At 43.2% G+C, this 17,273-nt stretch overlaps 1 protein-coding gene across 5 annotated transcripts in view; it reads right to left on the reverse strand.

Annotated features, from left to right (window-relative positions):
* Positions 1–17,273, reverse strand: part of PRDM15 (PR/SET domain 15) — a 44,133-nt gene that overhangs the window by 17,101 nt on the left and 9,759 nt on the right. For 3 of the 5 annotated variants that reach the window (XM_027635062.1, XM_027635043.1, XM_027635053.1), the window contains exons 1-7: positions 13,788–14,136; positions 10,508–10,601; positions 6,701–6,854; positions 5,717–5,969; positions 4,508–4,627; positions 2,093–2,191; positions 1,076–1,300 (exon numbers count right to left, since the gene is read on the reverse strand). In XM_027635062.1, coding sequence (XP_027490863.1) covers positions 1,076–1,300; positions 2,093–2,191; positions 4,508–4,627; positions 5,717–5,969; positions 6,701–6,854; positions 10,508–10,601; positions 13,788–13,824 — 982 coding nt within the window. In that variant the 5' untranslated portion in view covers positions 13,825–14,136. Of the gene's footprint in view, positions 1–1,075; positions 1,301–2,092; positions 2,192–4,507; positions 4,628–5,716; positions 5,970–6,700; positions 6,855–10,507; positions 10,602–11,584; positions 11,594–13,787; positions 14,137–17,273 lie in introns of those variants that run through there. The other 2 variants (XM_027635069.1, XM_027635075.1) reach the window with 2 other exon arrangements.

The raw sequence follows: 17,273 nt of genomic DNA on the forward strand, positions 1-17,273 counted from the left end.
GGTTTAAAGCCATTCTGCCCTTGTCTTATCACACAGGCCCTGCTAAAAGGTCTGTTGTTCCCTACTCTCTTACAGGACTCCTTTAGGCTATGGAAGGGGCTCTCAGGTCTCCCTGGAGCCTTCTACTTCTCCAGGATGAACAACCCCAGGTCTCTCAGCCTGTCTTTACAGGGGGGGTCTTTGCAGGCCTCCTCTGGATGCAATCCAATAGCTCCATGTCCTTCCTGTGCTGAGGAGCCCAGAGCTGGATGCAGCACTCCAGGTAGGGTCTCGTGAGGGCAGAGAAGAGGGTCAGATCCACCTCCCTCGAGGGCAGCCCAGGACATGGCTGTTTTCTGAGCTGTCAGCACACTCTGCTGGCTCATGTCCAGCCTCTCACTCACCAGCATCCAGCAAGTCCTTCTCAGATGGGCTGCCCTCAATCCCTTCATCCCCCAGCCTCTTCTGAGACCACCACTTTGCACTTCTTGAGCCTCATGAGGTTGCCAGATGTTATTTGTCAATGACAAATAATGGATTGCTAACAAATCACTTCCAGGTCAGAGCAAGTGGCTGCTGAATGACAAGTAAGATGTAGCCAAAATCTCATAGGGAGGCCTAATTTCTTACCTTTCCAACCTGTCACTAAAGCATCAGTTGGCCATGCATTGTAAAATTTCCTACTAGAACTTCCCTCCAAGGAAGATAATGCCCTGGAAAAGGCCCCTTTCAAGAATAAACCTTAAGGTCAAGAGGAAGATGTCTCCTCTTGAGAGGGAAGATACTTTCTCTCCTGTTCCTTCCTGCAGAAAGCAAGGCAGGTCTCATAACCACTACCCCGTGTTTCTCTGGGCCTCTCTATTACTAAAAATATCACAGGAGAATGCAGGCAATCTAAATGTAGGTCCTGCAACATCCAGCACAGACAAGGCCCTTGGAGATAATTAACAAAGCCTGTTAATTGTCTGCTTTGCTGGTCTCACTAAAAACCTCCACCTCTGTGCTACTTTCTAGGCCTTCCTGAGATGGCATCAACACAGATGTATGAGCGGATATATTCCTTAACATTTTCTCATTTTCTTAAGTTCTCTTTTACCTGCAGGATCTTTCTCTTCATCAACGACAGGAGGTGCTTCTGCTTTTGGTGTTTTGGCCTTTCTCCCCCTCCTGGCCTTTCTCCTGGACTCTGTGCTGGCACTGGCTGCATCACTGGGCTCTGGCTGGTCCGTGGGGGGAGCCTCTGCTGCCTTCTCTGCCACAGCATCATTTGGGCTGGGCTGGGGGGCACCTTTGGCTTGTTCCAGGTGACTCAGCAAGTGCTCTAGGTGGATGGGAAAGAACAAGAAAGTAAGGAGGAAAGAAACTGTCATGAAATAGTCCAATGGATCCAGCTGAAACCCATCTATCAGGTCCATCTCTCTTTGCAGAGACTCACTTCAAATTCTTTCAAAAGCAGTCCCAATATCTTTCTAAATAAAAGCATATCATTTATTAAACATTGACACAATTACAGGGACTGAATTTTTTAGGAGATTTTTTAGGAGATTTGTTGGATATCACTGTTGTGATATCTAGTAAGGTTGTGCATACTAATAACAGGTACATTTTTCCAAATGCACAAGTTATTTAGGGGCCTAAGCTCCCTTTTCAAAAACAATTCCTTGAATGGTCAGAGCTTCTAATTATTTTTTTTAAAAAACTGCATAATATAGCTGCAAACAAAATGCAGAAAAAAAATAAGTATTTCATTACCTTTACTAAATATGTGCCATAAATACCAGACAGAAAATATTACGAAGTATAAGCTGGCATCACTGACCTTCCACACTGCTCATGCAGCTCCCCATCCTTGATTTTCCTGACAGTCACATGTCATCCTCTAAACAACAGTTTTATTTCTTCTAGATTCAACAATAAAGTTGTTTGCCCAGAGACTGACCACTCACATCCAAAATATCACACAAAATATCACCTTCTCTGCTACCCTTTTTCTTAAAGGAACACAAAACCTAAAACCTTTATCTTACTGCATCGTGGATTATCATGGCTGTGGAAGAGCAGAATTCTGCTGATGGTTCTCAGTATTCTCTCATGAATTTCTAGCACTTCTTACCTGTCAGCAGCTGAGGCTCCTGGAAAGCAGATGAACACACTTTACACATCCACTGGCTGGGCTTTGCTTCTGCTGTTCCACTGCCTTCCGGAGTGTTCACTAAATCACAGTAAGAAGAAATACTGAAAAGCCTTGGAAAGGGAAAGGTGGTAAATCCCTGTGGCTTTATTTATCTTGCAATACCTCCCTGAGTATCACAGGTTACAATTTAAGCGGTACAAAAGGCCCGTGGGGGCAGCTGGGATCACTTCAGGATTTTCCAAACATGAACATTTGAAACACCAGAAGATACTAAATGATGCCAGGAGAGAGTATCAGTGCTCTTGTAAAGTCCTGAGGGCTCCTTTTTCACTTTCTAAGAACTGTGTTTATAAAAGTCATGATATAATGCAATTTTTAGCACCTTTAAAACTGGAGTTACCAGTGCTCTTCTGAGTCAGCTGAGGAAAGAAGCAGGAGAAGCCTCCTTGTTCTCTGTGAAGAGTATTGCAGAGTAAGAACATTTGGATTAATGGAAGTAAGGGTGAAGACAATGAAAACCTGGGTTTGAGCAGTTCCATTAATCAAATGTGCTATGAAACCACCATATTAATGTTTTGATTTAATGTTTTTTCAAGTTCAGGACAAATAGCGAAAATAAAGAAGAAATTAGGGGGAAAATGGAAAAAAAAGAGGAAAATGGTTACTCTGTTCACAGACCATTGTATTTTAGTCCTTGAATAATGTGTCTGAATTTGTCAAGAGGATCCAATAAATCTGGACAAATTCAGAGATTTTTTTTGCTCACACAAAGCTGAATATTCCACAGTGTACAATACTCCCTCAGAGGAGGAGGATGACACTGAAGTTTGGGTAAGTGAATGGCAGCACAGGGAATTCAAACTGTGCTTCAGTTTCTGCCACAGATTTCCTGGATGATCATCAGCAGGTCAGTTCATCTCCCTCTGCCTGAGGACCTCATCTGTGAGGGGAAAAATAAAGTTCTTCCTCCTTTTCAGTGTTGGCTCTTAAACCAAAATAACAGATTTTCTGAGGTAGAGGCTGTTCCCTGCTACAAGTTATGCTCAACATTCTGCACTACAGGGGTGTGATCTCATCCACGCTGTAATAAACAAATAAATAAGAAATTACTAGATAGTACAGCAACAGAAATTCCTTCTTCACAGGGTACATAAAGAACTTCTTGAGAGCTCTGTCCAGGAGGACAAAACCAGCAAACCTAAACACCAAGATTCTGCATAACTTAATTTTCCCTGACTCTGCACTTCCTTTGCTCTTCAGCTGCCTCCAGCAGTAAGCCCAGAAACCCTAGTTGTGCTCTGGTTTGTCAGGAAGAGTCAGGTCCTGTTTAAGTTCCCACTTCCTCAGGCTTCTAGGGAGGCTTCAGGGCAACGTGGTTTACTTGGAACCACAGATCTGTCAGTGGGCAACTGCTTTGCATGACTTGAGGTAAACAGTCAGAATCAAAAGGAGAATATTTTGGTTTGGAAGCACCAAAACACGACATCAGTGGGAACATTTTAGGGTTCCCAAAATACAACAGGTAGCATTTTGTTTCTATTGAAGTTGGACTTTCAGACAGCAGGATGAAGGATGTGGGAGGGGCTGTTGAAATTCTTCATAATTTACCCCCAGAAAAGTCAATAATGCCAAGCTCAAAGACAACTCCCCAGTCAACTTCCCATTTTTAGCTGTGAGAGTTACCAACAGGAACAAATGGATCTTCTAAAGAATTAATTTGTACACATCTGCAACAACTCTCCTCTTGGCTACTTTTAGTATTAATAAGCAAAATTTAGGAAAGTGACCTTTTAAAGAACAGGCCCAGAATGGTTTTCTTTGATTCTGATCTCCACACTATGTACTCTGACTGTCCTATTTCCTCAGCCATATGTTCTTTGCCAAGAGTATCTGTATTGTTTAAAAATTTATTTAAATTTGAGTTCCTGTAATCCAGAACAGTCTCAACATGAATAGGCTTATGGTATTATTGTCATTTGGGGATGGCCAGTATTTTTGTAATTTCCAAACTGTTCTTACACCTACCCAACAGTCTCATGTTTTCTTCTGGAACCTGATCATTTGAACTGTTACACTTTGCACAGGGAGTCTGAAGATTTTGTTTAGGATTGCCCCCACTCCAACACCAACCACCTCCAAAGTCAGGAGCAGTTGTGTTTTTCATGAAAATCACCTGCCTAAAGGTTTGGCCTCTCTGTTTCTTTTTGACCTGCATATGTATTTTAAGCACTGTGCCCATGAAAATTAAAATCCAGACTTTCAAATCCTCTCTGAATTAATATTTGCTGTAAGATATATAACCATATATATATAATTATATACATAGAACTGTTAGACCTCAGAGCTCTGTAGATCTGCTCTCTACCTCCTTAAAAACACTGTAATTTTGCCTACCTGCTGGATCAGCTGCTGATATGCTGGATTTCTTCGGTTTTTTATGGGGTAAGACAGCAGAAGATTTTGAAGAGCCCTTATTCCCCTCTTTATCAGATTCCATCATTGCCAAGCACACATCTGTGAAGAGGAAAAACAGTTCATCTTCTTTACTTTCCAGACCTTTTGATTCTCCTGCTCTGGGCTGAGAGCAGTAACCATAGTCAAAAAGTTTTGCTCTGTAACAGGCCTGCAAATAACATTCTCGTGTAAAATTTTAACCAGGACATTCTTATACCTGAATCTCATGCAATGTGCCTTTAATATTTTGGAGTGTACAGTGAAAGTGCTGAACAGAAAGAGCAGGACATACTTAAGCAATATTTTTAAATGCCCATATCCATGTGCAATAATACATGAACAGGTTAAACTAAAGAGGAAAAAGATGAAACCTCTCAATACCAACCAAAAACACCTCGTAATTCAGAAACCTGTCAACTGCAATAATTCAGCTGTAGCACTTGAGATTCTGCTTATGATCAAGATTCAGCCATAAAGCTGATGGCAATGGCCTCTCCCCAAGCACTTGTCACCCCAAATTATACTTAGCATAGCAGTAATACCATTCAGGGAACACTCCCAACTCCAGAGCAAGAGGAAAACACCCTTGCAAGCAAAGGGGCAGAGGAACAACAGAGTTCTGGCAATTCTAATTCAGATTCTAAAAAATCCGCTGCCTTTCTTTCCAATGCACAAACAGTCATGTGGATCTTATTCTAGTGGGTCCCATGTCTTAAGACAAATGTAGTTTTTTCAGAACTGTGTAACAGTTTTGTGCAAAACCAAAACACTTTCACTGCAACTGAAGGGGAATGGCTTCCTTAGAAAATCTGCACATATGTTTAGACTTCACTGATACTCGAGTTCCTTTGCCCTTCTACCCAGAAAAACAGAAATGCAACCACCAATTCATTAGTTAAGAACTATTTATCCAGTTTGTTCACTCTGAAGAGGCTCAGTCACCAACTAGGCCGTCTGTTTTCAAAAACTTGGCTGCACCATGGTGAAGAATCTGTGCTTTCTTCTTGCAGGGCACCCCTGTATGCAGGTTAGCCTGACGCAGGGGGCAGAGCCTACTGGATAAACAGCCCTGTCAACTACAACAGCAAGGGACTGTCAGTCCCTGTCAGCACTGGGCCCTTAGGAAGGAAGAAAGGCCCCCACACATACCATTGGCAACACTAGGGACCTGCTTCAGCACTGGCTTTTCCATTTTTTTGGCGTAAAAAGCTGCATACCACACTCGCAGCTCAGTCCCTGGCGGGATATCCTGGCAGGTGGTGAAGTAAATGTCATTGTCATGCTGGAAGGCAGTTAAGTTTTGATGCTCATACTCGGTGGCCGGTCGCACCATCATCATCCAGTTGCAATCGTCCTCGTTTGTGGTGTCAAAATACACCAGGGGCCCATCCTTCTGGAACACCTACCAAGAAAAACACGTGCATGTAATAAAAACCCCCGATAAATAACACAAAGTCAAAGAAGATTTTTATTTCCTGCTTTTGCAATGGCTTCTTTTCAGTGCACACCAGAGACAAGGTAAGCCTCAACACTGGCACGAGGCGTGTTTCATTTATCAGTCACACCTTCAGATGGGTAAGTCTGAGACAGACTACCAGAACCAGGATGGGAACAAACTGACTTCCTATCCTAAGAATTCTTGCTACAGCCACCAGTTTCTCAAAAAATGGCTGACTTCTGACTTAGGTATTAGTGAAAACTAAGACCGAATTCCATTTCCAGAGTTGCATTTTTCCTGCCAAAACTTGTCAAGAGAGGAATAAAACAAATGCAAGGCAGAAGAAAAAACTCAACTTCTTCTGCATGTTCCATAAAGCTAAACAATCCAGTTGAAGAGTCTCATTAACTGCCATAGTTGTTGTCCCTCTTGTATCATCACATGCAGAAGGTGAAAGACAACCAGTTTTGCTGACTGTACCTCTTATAACACTTCAAACACAGAATGATCCACTAGTTTATTTCTTCTGTACCTTGCCCAGAGATTGTTTCTTTAACTCATCCATTACAGAGCACACCTAAAAGATGTTCCAAATAATCCCCCTACATACACTTTTTTCCATAGTTTTAGATGGCATAAATCCATCACAGGTAAAACTGACGGTTTGTTCTTGCTTCTCACGTGCTGTGCCTCACCTTCAGGGGAAAAACTGATTCTTTTTCCACCTTGAGAACTCTCTTGCACTCAAATGGGCCAAACTGGGTGCGCTTCACCAGCTGGGTCAGAGCAAACACTCCTTCAGTCCCATCTTCCAGTTGTCTTATCTCCAAATTAGAAGGCAGAGAAGACCTAAAAATTGAAGAGAGACTTAAGAAAAAAATAATTACCCATGGGACAACACTGCAGGAACCCATGAAAGAAAGAAGTCAACATGTATTTCTCCAGTCTCTGGTAACAGCAAAGTCTCCTGATCAACACACCCTAAGTTCTGTGAGGGTTTATAAATAGAGGAAAATAACTACCAGCAGTGGAGGAGGGACAAATCAGTGATTACCTGAGAGAGCTCAGTCTGTGTAAGTCCAGGAACCTACCTGGACTGGCTGCACCTGAGAATCCCAACAGAGTAGTCCAATACCATACTGAGACTACTCTCAATTGTCTTGGAAAGACCATGGGCATCAGGGGAGGTGTCTGATGACTCCCCCTCTCCTCTGCCCTCACGAGACCCCAGCCTGCAGTGCTGCATCCATCAGGAAAGAGGTGGACCTGCTGGAGTGGGTTCAGAGGAGGCCACGAGGATGATCAGAGGGCTGGAGCAGCTCTGCTGTGAGGAAAGGCTGAGAGAGCTGGGGTTGTTCAGCCTGGAGAAGAGAAGGTTCCAGGGAGACCTCATTGTGGCCTTTCAGTGGGCTTATAAAAAACAGAGAGTGACTTTTTTGCACAGGTGGATGGTGACAAGGGGGAATGATTTTAAACTAAATGAGGAGAGATTTAGATTAGATATTGGGAAGAAATTCTTTACTTCGAGAGCAGTGAGGCACTGGAACAGGTTGCCCAGAGAACCTATGGATTCCTCATCCCTGGAGGTGTTCAAGGACAGGTTGGATGGGGCTTTGAGCCACCCAGTCTACTGAATGGCATCCCTGACCATGGCAAGGGAACTGGATGATCTTTGAAGACCCTTCCAGCCCAAACCATTCTGTGATGGTGACTGAAGAAAGACAAATGTTGCACTCATCTTCAAAAAAAGGATTATATTCCAAAGGGAACTACAGGCTGATTTGCCTCACTTCAGCCCCTGGGAAAGCCATGGAACAAGACCTTTTGGGAGGCATTTATGGGCACATGAGGAGAAGGTGGCTGGAAAGAGTCCCAACAGAATGAATAAGGGCAACTCATGCCTGACAAACTGTTTGTTTTTCAGGACAGAATGACTGGCTTTGTGGACAAGAGAAGAGCAGTAGATGCCATTTCCCTTCAACTTAAGGGAAATTACTTTTTTTTAGGCTTTCAACAATTCTCTCTGTATCCAAGTTGGAATGTTATGGTCTTGGATGGGTACACAACTACTAGAGGACATAACTCATTGGGTTGTCAGGCTTAGAGGGTCATGATCAATGGTTCTTTACCTGGAGGCCACAACAACTGGGGCAACTGATTGTTCCCCTCTGCTCTGCACTCATGAGATCCTAATGATTTACTGCCTCCTTTTTTGGGCTCCCAGTACAGGAAAGACATTAAAAATGGGCTCATGGCAAAAGCAGAAGGGACAATATGCATAAAAATGAGTGGTTCAGCATGGATGTTAGTTCTGACTGGAATATCCTGAGGCCTCTTCCCAAATGAATTATCCTACATATCTCTGGTTATGATCATGCTTACTTTAAAAAATAAACTATATCCCTCCCCAAATTAACACCTTATAGACTTATGCAGATCAAAAGCTTCCCATCTGCCTTGTAGATCCCCTATTACAAATACTGATACATTGATCACAAGTGCTTCTGTGCAATAAAGATTGTTACTACACAGAACACACAGAAAACATCTTCCCAAAAAAATCACTGTATTGGTTTTACAGACCCCAAGTGCAACTCTGTTTTTTCAGGTCTGTGCTAACAGATGAAAAGCTAAAAATAATCAGACAGACTACTGACTACAAAGGTTGACACTGGCAGAACTGCTTTAGTGTCTAGATGAAGAGAAATACAAGAAGATAATAGTGATAAGCAAATTAATTGAAAAAAAACGTTTTCAGTTTTAAACATAGAATAAGCAATGTTAGAGACAGTGAAGCTCAGGAGATGTTTCTCAACACTTCTTTTATAATCTTTATGGTTTATTCATTTTATCTCTTCATTAGGACAGAGGAAACAACAATTGTGGTTAAACAACTAGACTGTTTTTTAAGAGAGTCATATCCACTTTGTGGTTAAACTTGCCCTCAACCTCAGACAACTCACTCTCTCAGCTACTGTTCCCAGATGTAAAATAAAGGTTGCTCTTACATTTCTTCTTTCCTTTTCTTATCTTACCTGATTTCAGCTGTAAACTGTTCAGGAAAATAAACACATTTTTCTGTTATACAGTTAGTTTTAAATTCTGCTTTCAAATCTACTGTCCAGTAGCCCAAACTTCCACTAGGGAAAACTTGGCATTTGAATGTCAAAAAAAACCCCCCTGAAAACCAGTGCAAGCACCACATTTGCAAACAGTCACAGTTGGAAGTTTTGGACACTGTGGTAATTTTCCACCATACAAATAAGTAAGAGCATTGAATTGCAAGAAGAAAATAGATAAAAGGTAAGAAATAACAGTCATTCAATCTGTGTAGTGCAGGCTGGAACTTACTGCACTGCCCAGATTCTGTGTGTAAGAAAAGCGCCTCCATCCCCAGTTTCTGTTGTTCCTATTTTGAAACTACCTCCAAAGACAAAGCACCTCTAGTGTCAGGGCTGTTAACCATTACCATCTGCTGCAGCAGGTCATCCATGGCAGGCTTTTCCAGGCACAGGAAGGTGCTGCCTGGCAGGAGCTGCCAGGGTAGTTCCTTTTCCAGAAAACCAGTGACAGCTCCTGCACAAGTGCTGCCAGTGTACAGGGCGGGACACCAGGAGCATCCTGCCCCACGTGGCACATCCAGTATTTGTTACAAAAATATCCTGGGAATACACACTACGGCCTACAGAGCCAGCAGGTGCCAGACTTGCTGCCCACATGCCCATGTTTTCTGCCTGTGACTCCCCCAAGGAGAAATATAGAAGCCTTGAGCACATTATATAATCCATTTGAACTCCATTTGAACTCTCTTCCCTTTTTGGATTTGTACTACATCTTCTCAATAGCTGGTTCCTTTCTTGAGCCTTACATTTTACATCTTAATATGAATTTTGCTGACAACGCCCGATTGTCTTTCTCTGTAAAAATCACTACTCAGTGTTGTTTGCTCCCAACTAGATTTAGTCTGTTTGTTTCTTTTGGCAAACATGAGCGTTTCTGCTGTGCTGTCACAGATTTTCTGACAGAACTATTACCCCTAATCATTCCTAAAGACCCACAATAATGAGAACAACTTGTTTTGCTTCTAAGTAGAGGAATAATGCAGTTCATACCAAGCAGGAGGATACAGCACAAATGAGAAATCCTCACACACTTCTCTGAAACTAATACAGTGCATCTGAGGAGGGGAAAATGTGGCAGGTACTCAACCAAGACAGGAGTCATCACCCCATCTGGCACTACCTGACTTTTTGCCAGAAACCTCTGCGGAGAAACCAAATCCTGATGAGCAGCAAGTTATTTTTTTGGCTTCAGTTCAGTACAGCACTCAAGTGCGTGCATCAATTTTTCTATTTAATCAAGGCCATGTGCTTTCCATAAATTTCTGCAGCCCACTGGGACTTTGCTTTCCAGCTGTCAGCGACACCCATTAGCCAGTAGATACGTTTTAAAGGACTAACAGGGGTGTTGTGTTAGGCAGGACTAATTCAAACATTCCTTACCTTGCCCTGCTCAAGACAAAGGAGTCTTTGACTGTCACCACTGGGCCCAGCTCAGGACACTCTGAATCGTGGTACTGGCCACAGTCCTCGCACCCTGCAAGGAAGCAGAGAGAAAAGGTTGATAAAACACTTCTGTGAGACAACCACCTCCTTCTTCCAAGCCAAACCTGGCACCAGGCAAAATACATACATAGAGAGGCAGATGTTTATTTGTATTGCTTAAAAGAACATGAATAATTGAACATGGAGTTGATAGCTGGCACCTGCATAGGTGAGATAACACACACTGTGATCAGTGCTATCAGAAGACAATTGTTTAAATTCTCTCTCAGAGGGAAAATAATTGCCTTACATCCACAGTAAATATTCTGCTTAAAGATGGCATTATTCTTCAGATAAAGTGCTATAACATGTAGCAGATAAAGAAAACCACATTACTACCTTCCCCAGAACCTGGTTTTTTAGAAACAGCTTGGCTAATGTGGTGTTTTCAGTGACAGGAGGCATAAATCAGCACCAGAACTGGCACAGACCGCAGCACAAGCATGTTTTGGGAGCCCAGCTCTGCCCAGAGCCATGCCTGGCCCACACACACTTCTCACCCACAGAGCAGAGAGACAGACCTCTAAGATACCTTCTGGTGCCTTTCCAAACAAGTCATCTGGCTGCACAATACACTTAGTTCACTGTCAGCTTACCTAAATTAACTTTTAGTTTAAGTGGCTGTAAATTACCCAGAACTGAGTGGTTCCTAAGAAACCATTTTCAGACCACGATAATTTGAGGCTTTCTAAAATAAGCAAACTTAACAGGATTCCAAATGCATATACATTGCTTTGCTGTGAAAAAATAGCTGCCAAACTGCCCTGGCTGGTCAGCTGCTGACACAGCTTCAGAGGAGATCATCACACAGGGGTTATATTCCTGTAGTGCCATTTCCATCTGAGCTCCACACTTACAAGGGCAAGTCAGGTAATCACAGTAAAGATGCAAAGAGGAGGATCACTACACCTTGTCTGGGAAGAGACATGACAAAAGCCATGTCATTCCAAGGTATGTCCCCTCTGGTAAAGCTACTCTGAACTCCTAACTGGAAACTTCTCTCCCCCAGGTATTTGTCCCAGTGAATAAAAGGACTTTTTCTAAAACAGGGGATCCCAAACTGCAATACACAGCTCCACGTTGTTTCTTCTTCTGGCAACAAAAACAGCTTAGCAATGAAAATTCACATATATTTGACAAACAGCAGTACTGACTGATGCAACCCCCAAGCCTGGCTGCTGCCTCCTGTTTGTGCTGCCTTCTGGTGAACCAAGGAACGAGACAACCAGCTCTTCCCATCAGTTTATTTTTCAGCTGAATTAATTTCCCAGTCTGGCTTGCTGTACAGCACCAGACAGTTGTGTCAGAGCAAAGAATCCGTGGGGAAGTTCCATCCATGCAGCACCAGCACCTAAACTCAGCCTACAGCTGTCCTGTTTACTGTCCCACCATCCCCACTCCTTTAGGTGAGCCTGTAGCTCACACTGTGCTTAATATTCCTGAAATAACCTGGGCTAAATACAGATTTCCCAAAGCAGAGAGGAGCCACACTGGAATGTGTAAACCAGACTGCTGAAAAAAAATGGATTATCACCCACAAAGGGCTGTCATAACCAACGAGGACAGGAAGAAATAGCCAGAGCAGCAGCTTCTCACACAGGCTTTGCTGTCAAAGGAAACTTTGTGTTTTTCTTTTCTCCTGATTGCATCAAGGCAGTCCTCACTTCTGCAAAGATAAGCCACTGTATGGGTTCAGACTGCACTGTCCACAATTACATGCAGGAATAAACCACACACATTCCTCTCCTCTGCAGAGGAATGACCAGATCCAGGGGAATATGACACTGACATTGTGTGGCATGTCTCAATATCCAGGGGATACCTTACAGAAACCAAGAGATTACAGCCACAGGAGAAACACAAAAATTAGCATGGGAATAAGCATAAAATACCTCCGGGGGGACTGTCTTCACAGACTTCTATAAAAAAAATATTCCAAAACTCTCTTGTCTGTGAAATATGTACTCAAGGTTGTTAATTCTGAGAGTGCACAGTATCATTTGTAACAACTCACTTTTTCAGAACATAAGCAGTCCCCACATCCCATGGGAAAAACTAATTACGGAGAGCACAAGAAAACTCGAGACATTCAAAGACCACAGACTTCACTGGAAAGAGGAAAATCGTGTGTGTGACTTTCTATCTGTGCAATTAAGGAATGGCATCACATCTCCATTCTTGTTGCTATCCACCAGAATCTTTTTAGGAAGGGGAAGACAAGGTAACTTCACCACTGGTATCTGCAACTCAATAAAAATGCCAGCAGTCAACACTATTTTTGAAGGAATCTGCGGTGGAAGGGAAAAGTGGAACTTCCTGATATAGTTGCCATAAGGTTAAAGTGCACCTGTGGAGTCATCGGGGTAAAATACTGTGGATCCAAAAACCAAGGACACATTCTGGTCTGCCCTGATTTGATCCACAATATCAGGGCCCCCTCTGCTCACACAAGTAGGCGAGTGGACTCTGCATCTCAATAATTTTTTATTCCACGGTGATACCTGATCCTTCATGTCCAGGCTGGTGACAAAGGCAAGGCTGCAGGGCTAATGTGCCACCGGGAAACGAGCTACTGGCCAAGCTCCACCAAGGATGGGGCACTGCCCACCACACTCCCTGGTACACCACTGCTGCAGCCTTCCCTCACTCACCACGATCCCACGAGTCCAGATCCCAGGCACACGGGGTTACACAGAGGGCAGAAACACGAAGCACAGGCAGTGAATGCCACGAGTGAGACTTGTCAGAGCAGTTGGTGCATCTCAAACTGGGCTTGTTCTGAAAGAATAATGAGCCTGCCTCCCCCTCCTGTGGAGGTGCAGATCTTCAGGTCAGGCCAGAGGTCACAGTTCCTCACAGACACCTCGGGGTTGCTAAAGCTGGCTGGATAAACAAAGGCTTACACTGGTGTTAGGCCTTCAATCTCACTTAGTCCAGCCATGAAAAAGCTGTTCTGCTCACTCACATTCAGAGGTTTCCTTGTGTGTTTGCCAGCAGAATCAGAATGTGTATGCTTCAATTACACACCCTCCTCTCTATTCCTCCATAAGCTGTTTGAGCTTCTTTTAATAAAATATTTTTCTAAATAAAATCTTAGTTTGTTTTAGTCTTTAATTTCAAACATTCTGAGTAGACAAGCCACACAACATGAGAGTCAGATCTTTTTCCTGATACTTACAAATAAACATAATCTCATCACTGCCATCTTCAGCCATTTTTTAAACCTGCCAAAATACAAAAGATGAAGTTAGTTCTGAATGACTTTTACTTTCCATATTATGTAAACATCCCTTCGTGAAGTAACGATGCTGACTGGCCCAGAGCACACCCAAACACTCCCTGGAGGAGTATCAGAGGAAAGTTAAAGAAATTAAAGTTGTTAAACCCCCCAGTGACTGCAGAAACAAGGTCCCATGCAACATTTTCCTGAATAGTAGCTTAAAAAGATTATCTCTGAAAGGCAGATTACTTATTTAATAAACACAATAATCCTAAGAACCTAAAAATTGCAGGTAAAGTCGCAGATTTGTTCTAAAGGCTAAGGTAAATTGAGGTAATGAGCACCAGAAAATCTGGGAAAACAAATCCCATCTCTGACACTGGCCTTCCATGAAATGGTAACTCACCAATTTGCTTTCATGGTTAAATAAGGATAATCTACATTCATTTAATTTTTGTTGGCCTGTATTAAAGACTTGCATGAACACTATCTATTGCTCCTCAATGATTAAATTATGGCAAAAAGTCTGATTATTTATGGCTAAGATCTCAACAGCAGATAGCTCTCCCTTTTCTAACCATGAAAAGGCTCCCCTCTTCAAATAAGCAATTTTCCCAATAACCCAGTAAGAGGCAAAGCAACATGAAAATCGTGACCCAAGTCTAAGAGAGATGAGGCTCCAGAAACAGAAAGCATATTGGTCAAGAAGAAAATAGGAAGGAGAAAGAGAAAACCTGTGAGAGGGAGGAGGACAAGAAGAGAGGAAACATGACACACCAAACTAGCAGAGCCCTATTTGAAAATAGATAAAGCATTTGCTATTACTGCAACAAAAGCCAAGCCAAAGATATGCACAAGAACAGTCATTATTCAGAATCAGGGCAGGAGCAGGACTCTCCATTAGGAGTTTACTCTTGAAGACTGATGCTCCATGTGCTCTGCTTGGCTGGGCTGTGGAAATAGGCCTCAGGTTGGAGCCCAGAGCAGCAGCTCCTTCTGCACAGGTACCTCTCAGCACAAGTCCCACATAATCCTTTTCACTGCTTCAGGAAGGATTCCACACTTGTGCCAAGTGTGCTGCTAAAGACTGGGAGCAATGTCTGATTCCAGCTGTACCCACACCCTGCTCCACCTCCAGCCTCCAACAGAAGCAGCAAACAGGTTCCTTCGCCAATCCACAAACAATTCCCAGTTAGCAAAGGGCTCCATCCCCACACAGAGATGCACTGGGTGGAAAGCCATCAGAACTGATGGGAATACAAAGGGACACCTGGTCACTGTGGTTCTTGGTCATGGCAGGAGGGATCCTGTTACTCAGCTATCTGGGCAACAGCCTAAGGGGAATTTTGGTCATGGAGTATGGGCAGCCTGACTTTCCCACATGGTCTGTCCCAAGCTCTGCCCTGCTCAACTCCACCTGCCAACTGCAGGATCCCTCCTAACACCCGCTGCCCTGGGAAAGGGGCAACACTGCCTATCTGTGGCACAAAGCTGGGCCTTTTTTGGCTACAGCTTTTGGGGACTAAGGTCATGTAACATAACAAACATTTATACAAAAGCCCAGTGCCGAGCACAACAGCAAATTCAGGAAATTTCCCCAAAAGCTCTTACCCTGAAAGCACAGCAAACAATGCAACAGGTATTTAGGGAAATCCAAAGTACAACGGTGCAAAACCAGCCACAGAAAGCGCATTGTAAGCTGATGTAAAAAATGGGTTTGCTTTTTAACCAAGACTTTATGTGGATGCTTTGCACTATTTCAAGAAGTGTACAAAGGTGTACTATTTTTAGATAGTTGATGTCCTGACAAGACTTTCATCCTAAATATGGCTGAATTAACAAATAACGTCCTCGGTCAATGGTTCGGGGGGGGGATGCAGTGCAGCCACACCAGCAATGCTGCTGTGTGACCTGTTCAGCAAAGGCATTCCCCTTCCAGGATGTTCCTGTGTTGCATCCTTGACAAACAGCAGATTGAGGACATGTGTTGTTACAGCAGCAGCAACATCAGTCTTGTTCCAGGGCCCATCAGATGAGAATAGCAACAAAGGGGCGGAGAAATCACAGTAGCATCAATTTTGTTCAAGGTGATGGGGAGAAAGCATGAAGGTCCCTCAGAGGTCCCTCATGCAGTGGGCAAGGACACCACACCTCAGCTATCACCTGCATTAGCGCAGTTTTCAAATCTGCAGCAAAGATTTTTGTTTTGCACGTCGCTGGATTTCTGATCCGTCACCCATCGTTCCTGCGCCTGGCACGATGACCCGCTGGGCTCTGAAACAAACACCCCTATCTGCTTCAAAATTCGGATTTACAGACTCACACTCCTCACCCATGGGCTTCAAAACTCCTCCCAAATCTCACATGTATTTCCCCAAGAGTTTTTGAGATAAATGACACCGTGCCACCCGCTCCAGCTGGTAAGCAGAGTCACGATGTTCCACATGGGCTCACATGATGGCACTGAAGACAGACTTCAGAATTTTTTTACCCTCTTTCTGCTGTTGTTCTGGGCCATGTCCGATTTTTTTTTTTTCCTTTTCAAGCATTTGTACCAGAAAAATACTCCATTAAGTCACTCATCCCACTGCCCATCATTCTGCTCTTGTCTTGCAGAGATAATCAAAGCTTCTTGGAATTCCAGGTATCTCTTATATGAAACAGAGAGCGATCATTAGCAGTGAATAATCAGGTGAAAAGCTACACGGAAGAAATAAGACCAGGTACAAGGCCTAATTCTGATGGCAGTAAAAGAGCAGAAAACCACATTTTTTTTCTGCTTGTACAATTAAATGGGTGACTTTGTGCCTGAGAGTAGAGCACATTAGCTACATGCAAAAACTCCAGCTGCCACACGGGCCTCCAAACATATTTGGAACTCGAGGGAACCCAAATGAAGACACTGAGGGGCTGCAGCATCACAGGTACCTGCATGCAGAGCATGACATGTGAGTTACTGTGATGGAACCACTCGTGCCAAAAAATGTAAGAACTGATGTAAAAACACACCTTCCCCTAATAAACTGCTGAAGGAAGAAATCAGGCTCCAGTGGTAAGCTGAGTAATTTCAATCTTGCAAATGGATTAAAAAAAAATAGGCAAGAATAACTAAAAAATAAATCCAACGCCTCAAAATCTGTGTTTGAACTTAATGACCAACAAGGTAAAATTACAGTGTCCCTTTCTTCAGTTTTCCACTGGTTTGAGAATGGGCTTCTAGTAAGTGTGAATAAATAATTTGAAAGCACAAGTGGGTGGGTGCTGCAGATGCACGTGTGCAAGAACACACTTAAAAATGCAGTTTTGCTCATGATGTAGTCAAACTTGTTCATGCTACCGCTCAAAGTAATTGCAGAACATCTGGCAAACTACAGAGAGGCCTTGCATTCCCACAAAATTATGGCCATTCTATCAGTTAATGTCGAGGAGGAGGAGGAGGGGGGG

Source organism: Corapipo altera, unplaced genomic scaffold (assembly GCF_003945725.1).
Source record: "Corapipo altera isolate COAL_440 unplaced genomic scaffold, ASM394572v1 0, whole genome shotgun sequence".
Classification (NCBI taxonomy): Eukaryota; Metazoa; Chordata; class Aves; order Passeriformes; family Pipridae; genus Corapipo; species Corapipo altera.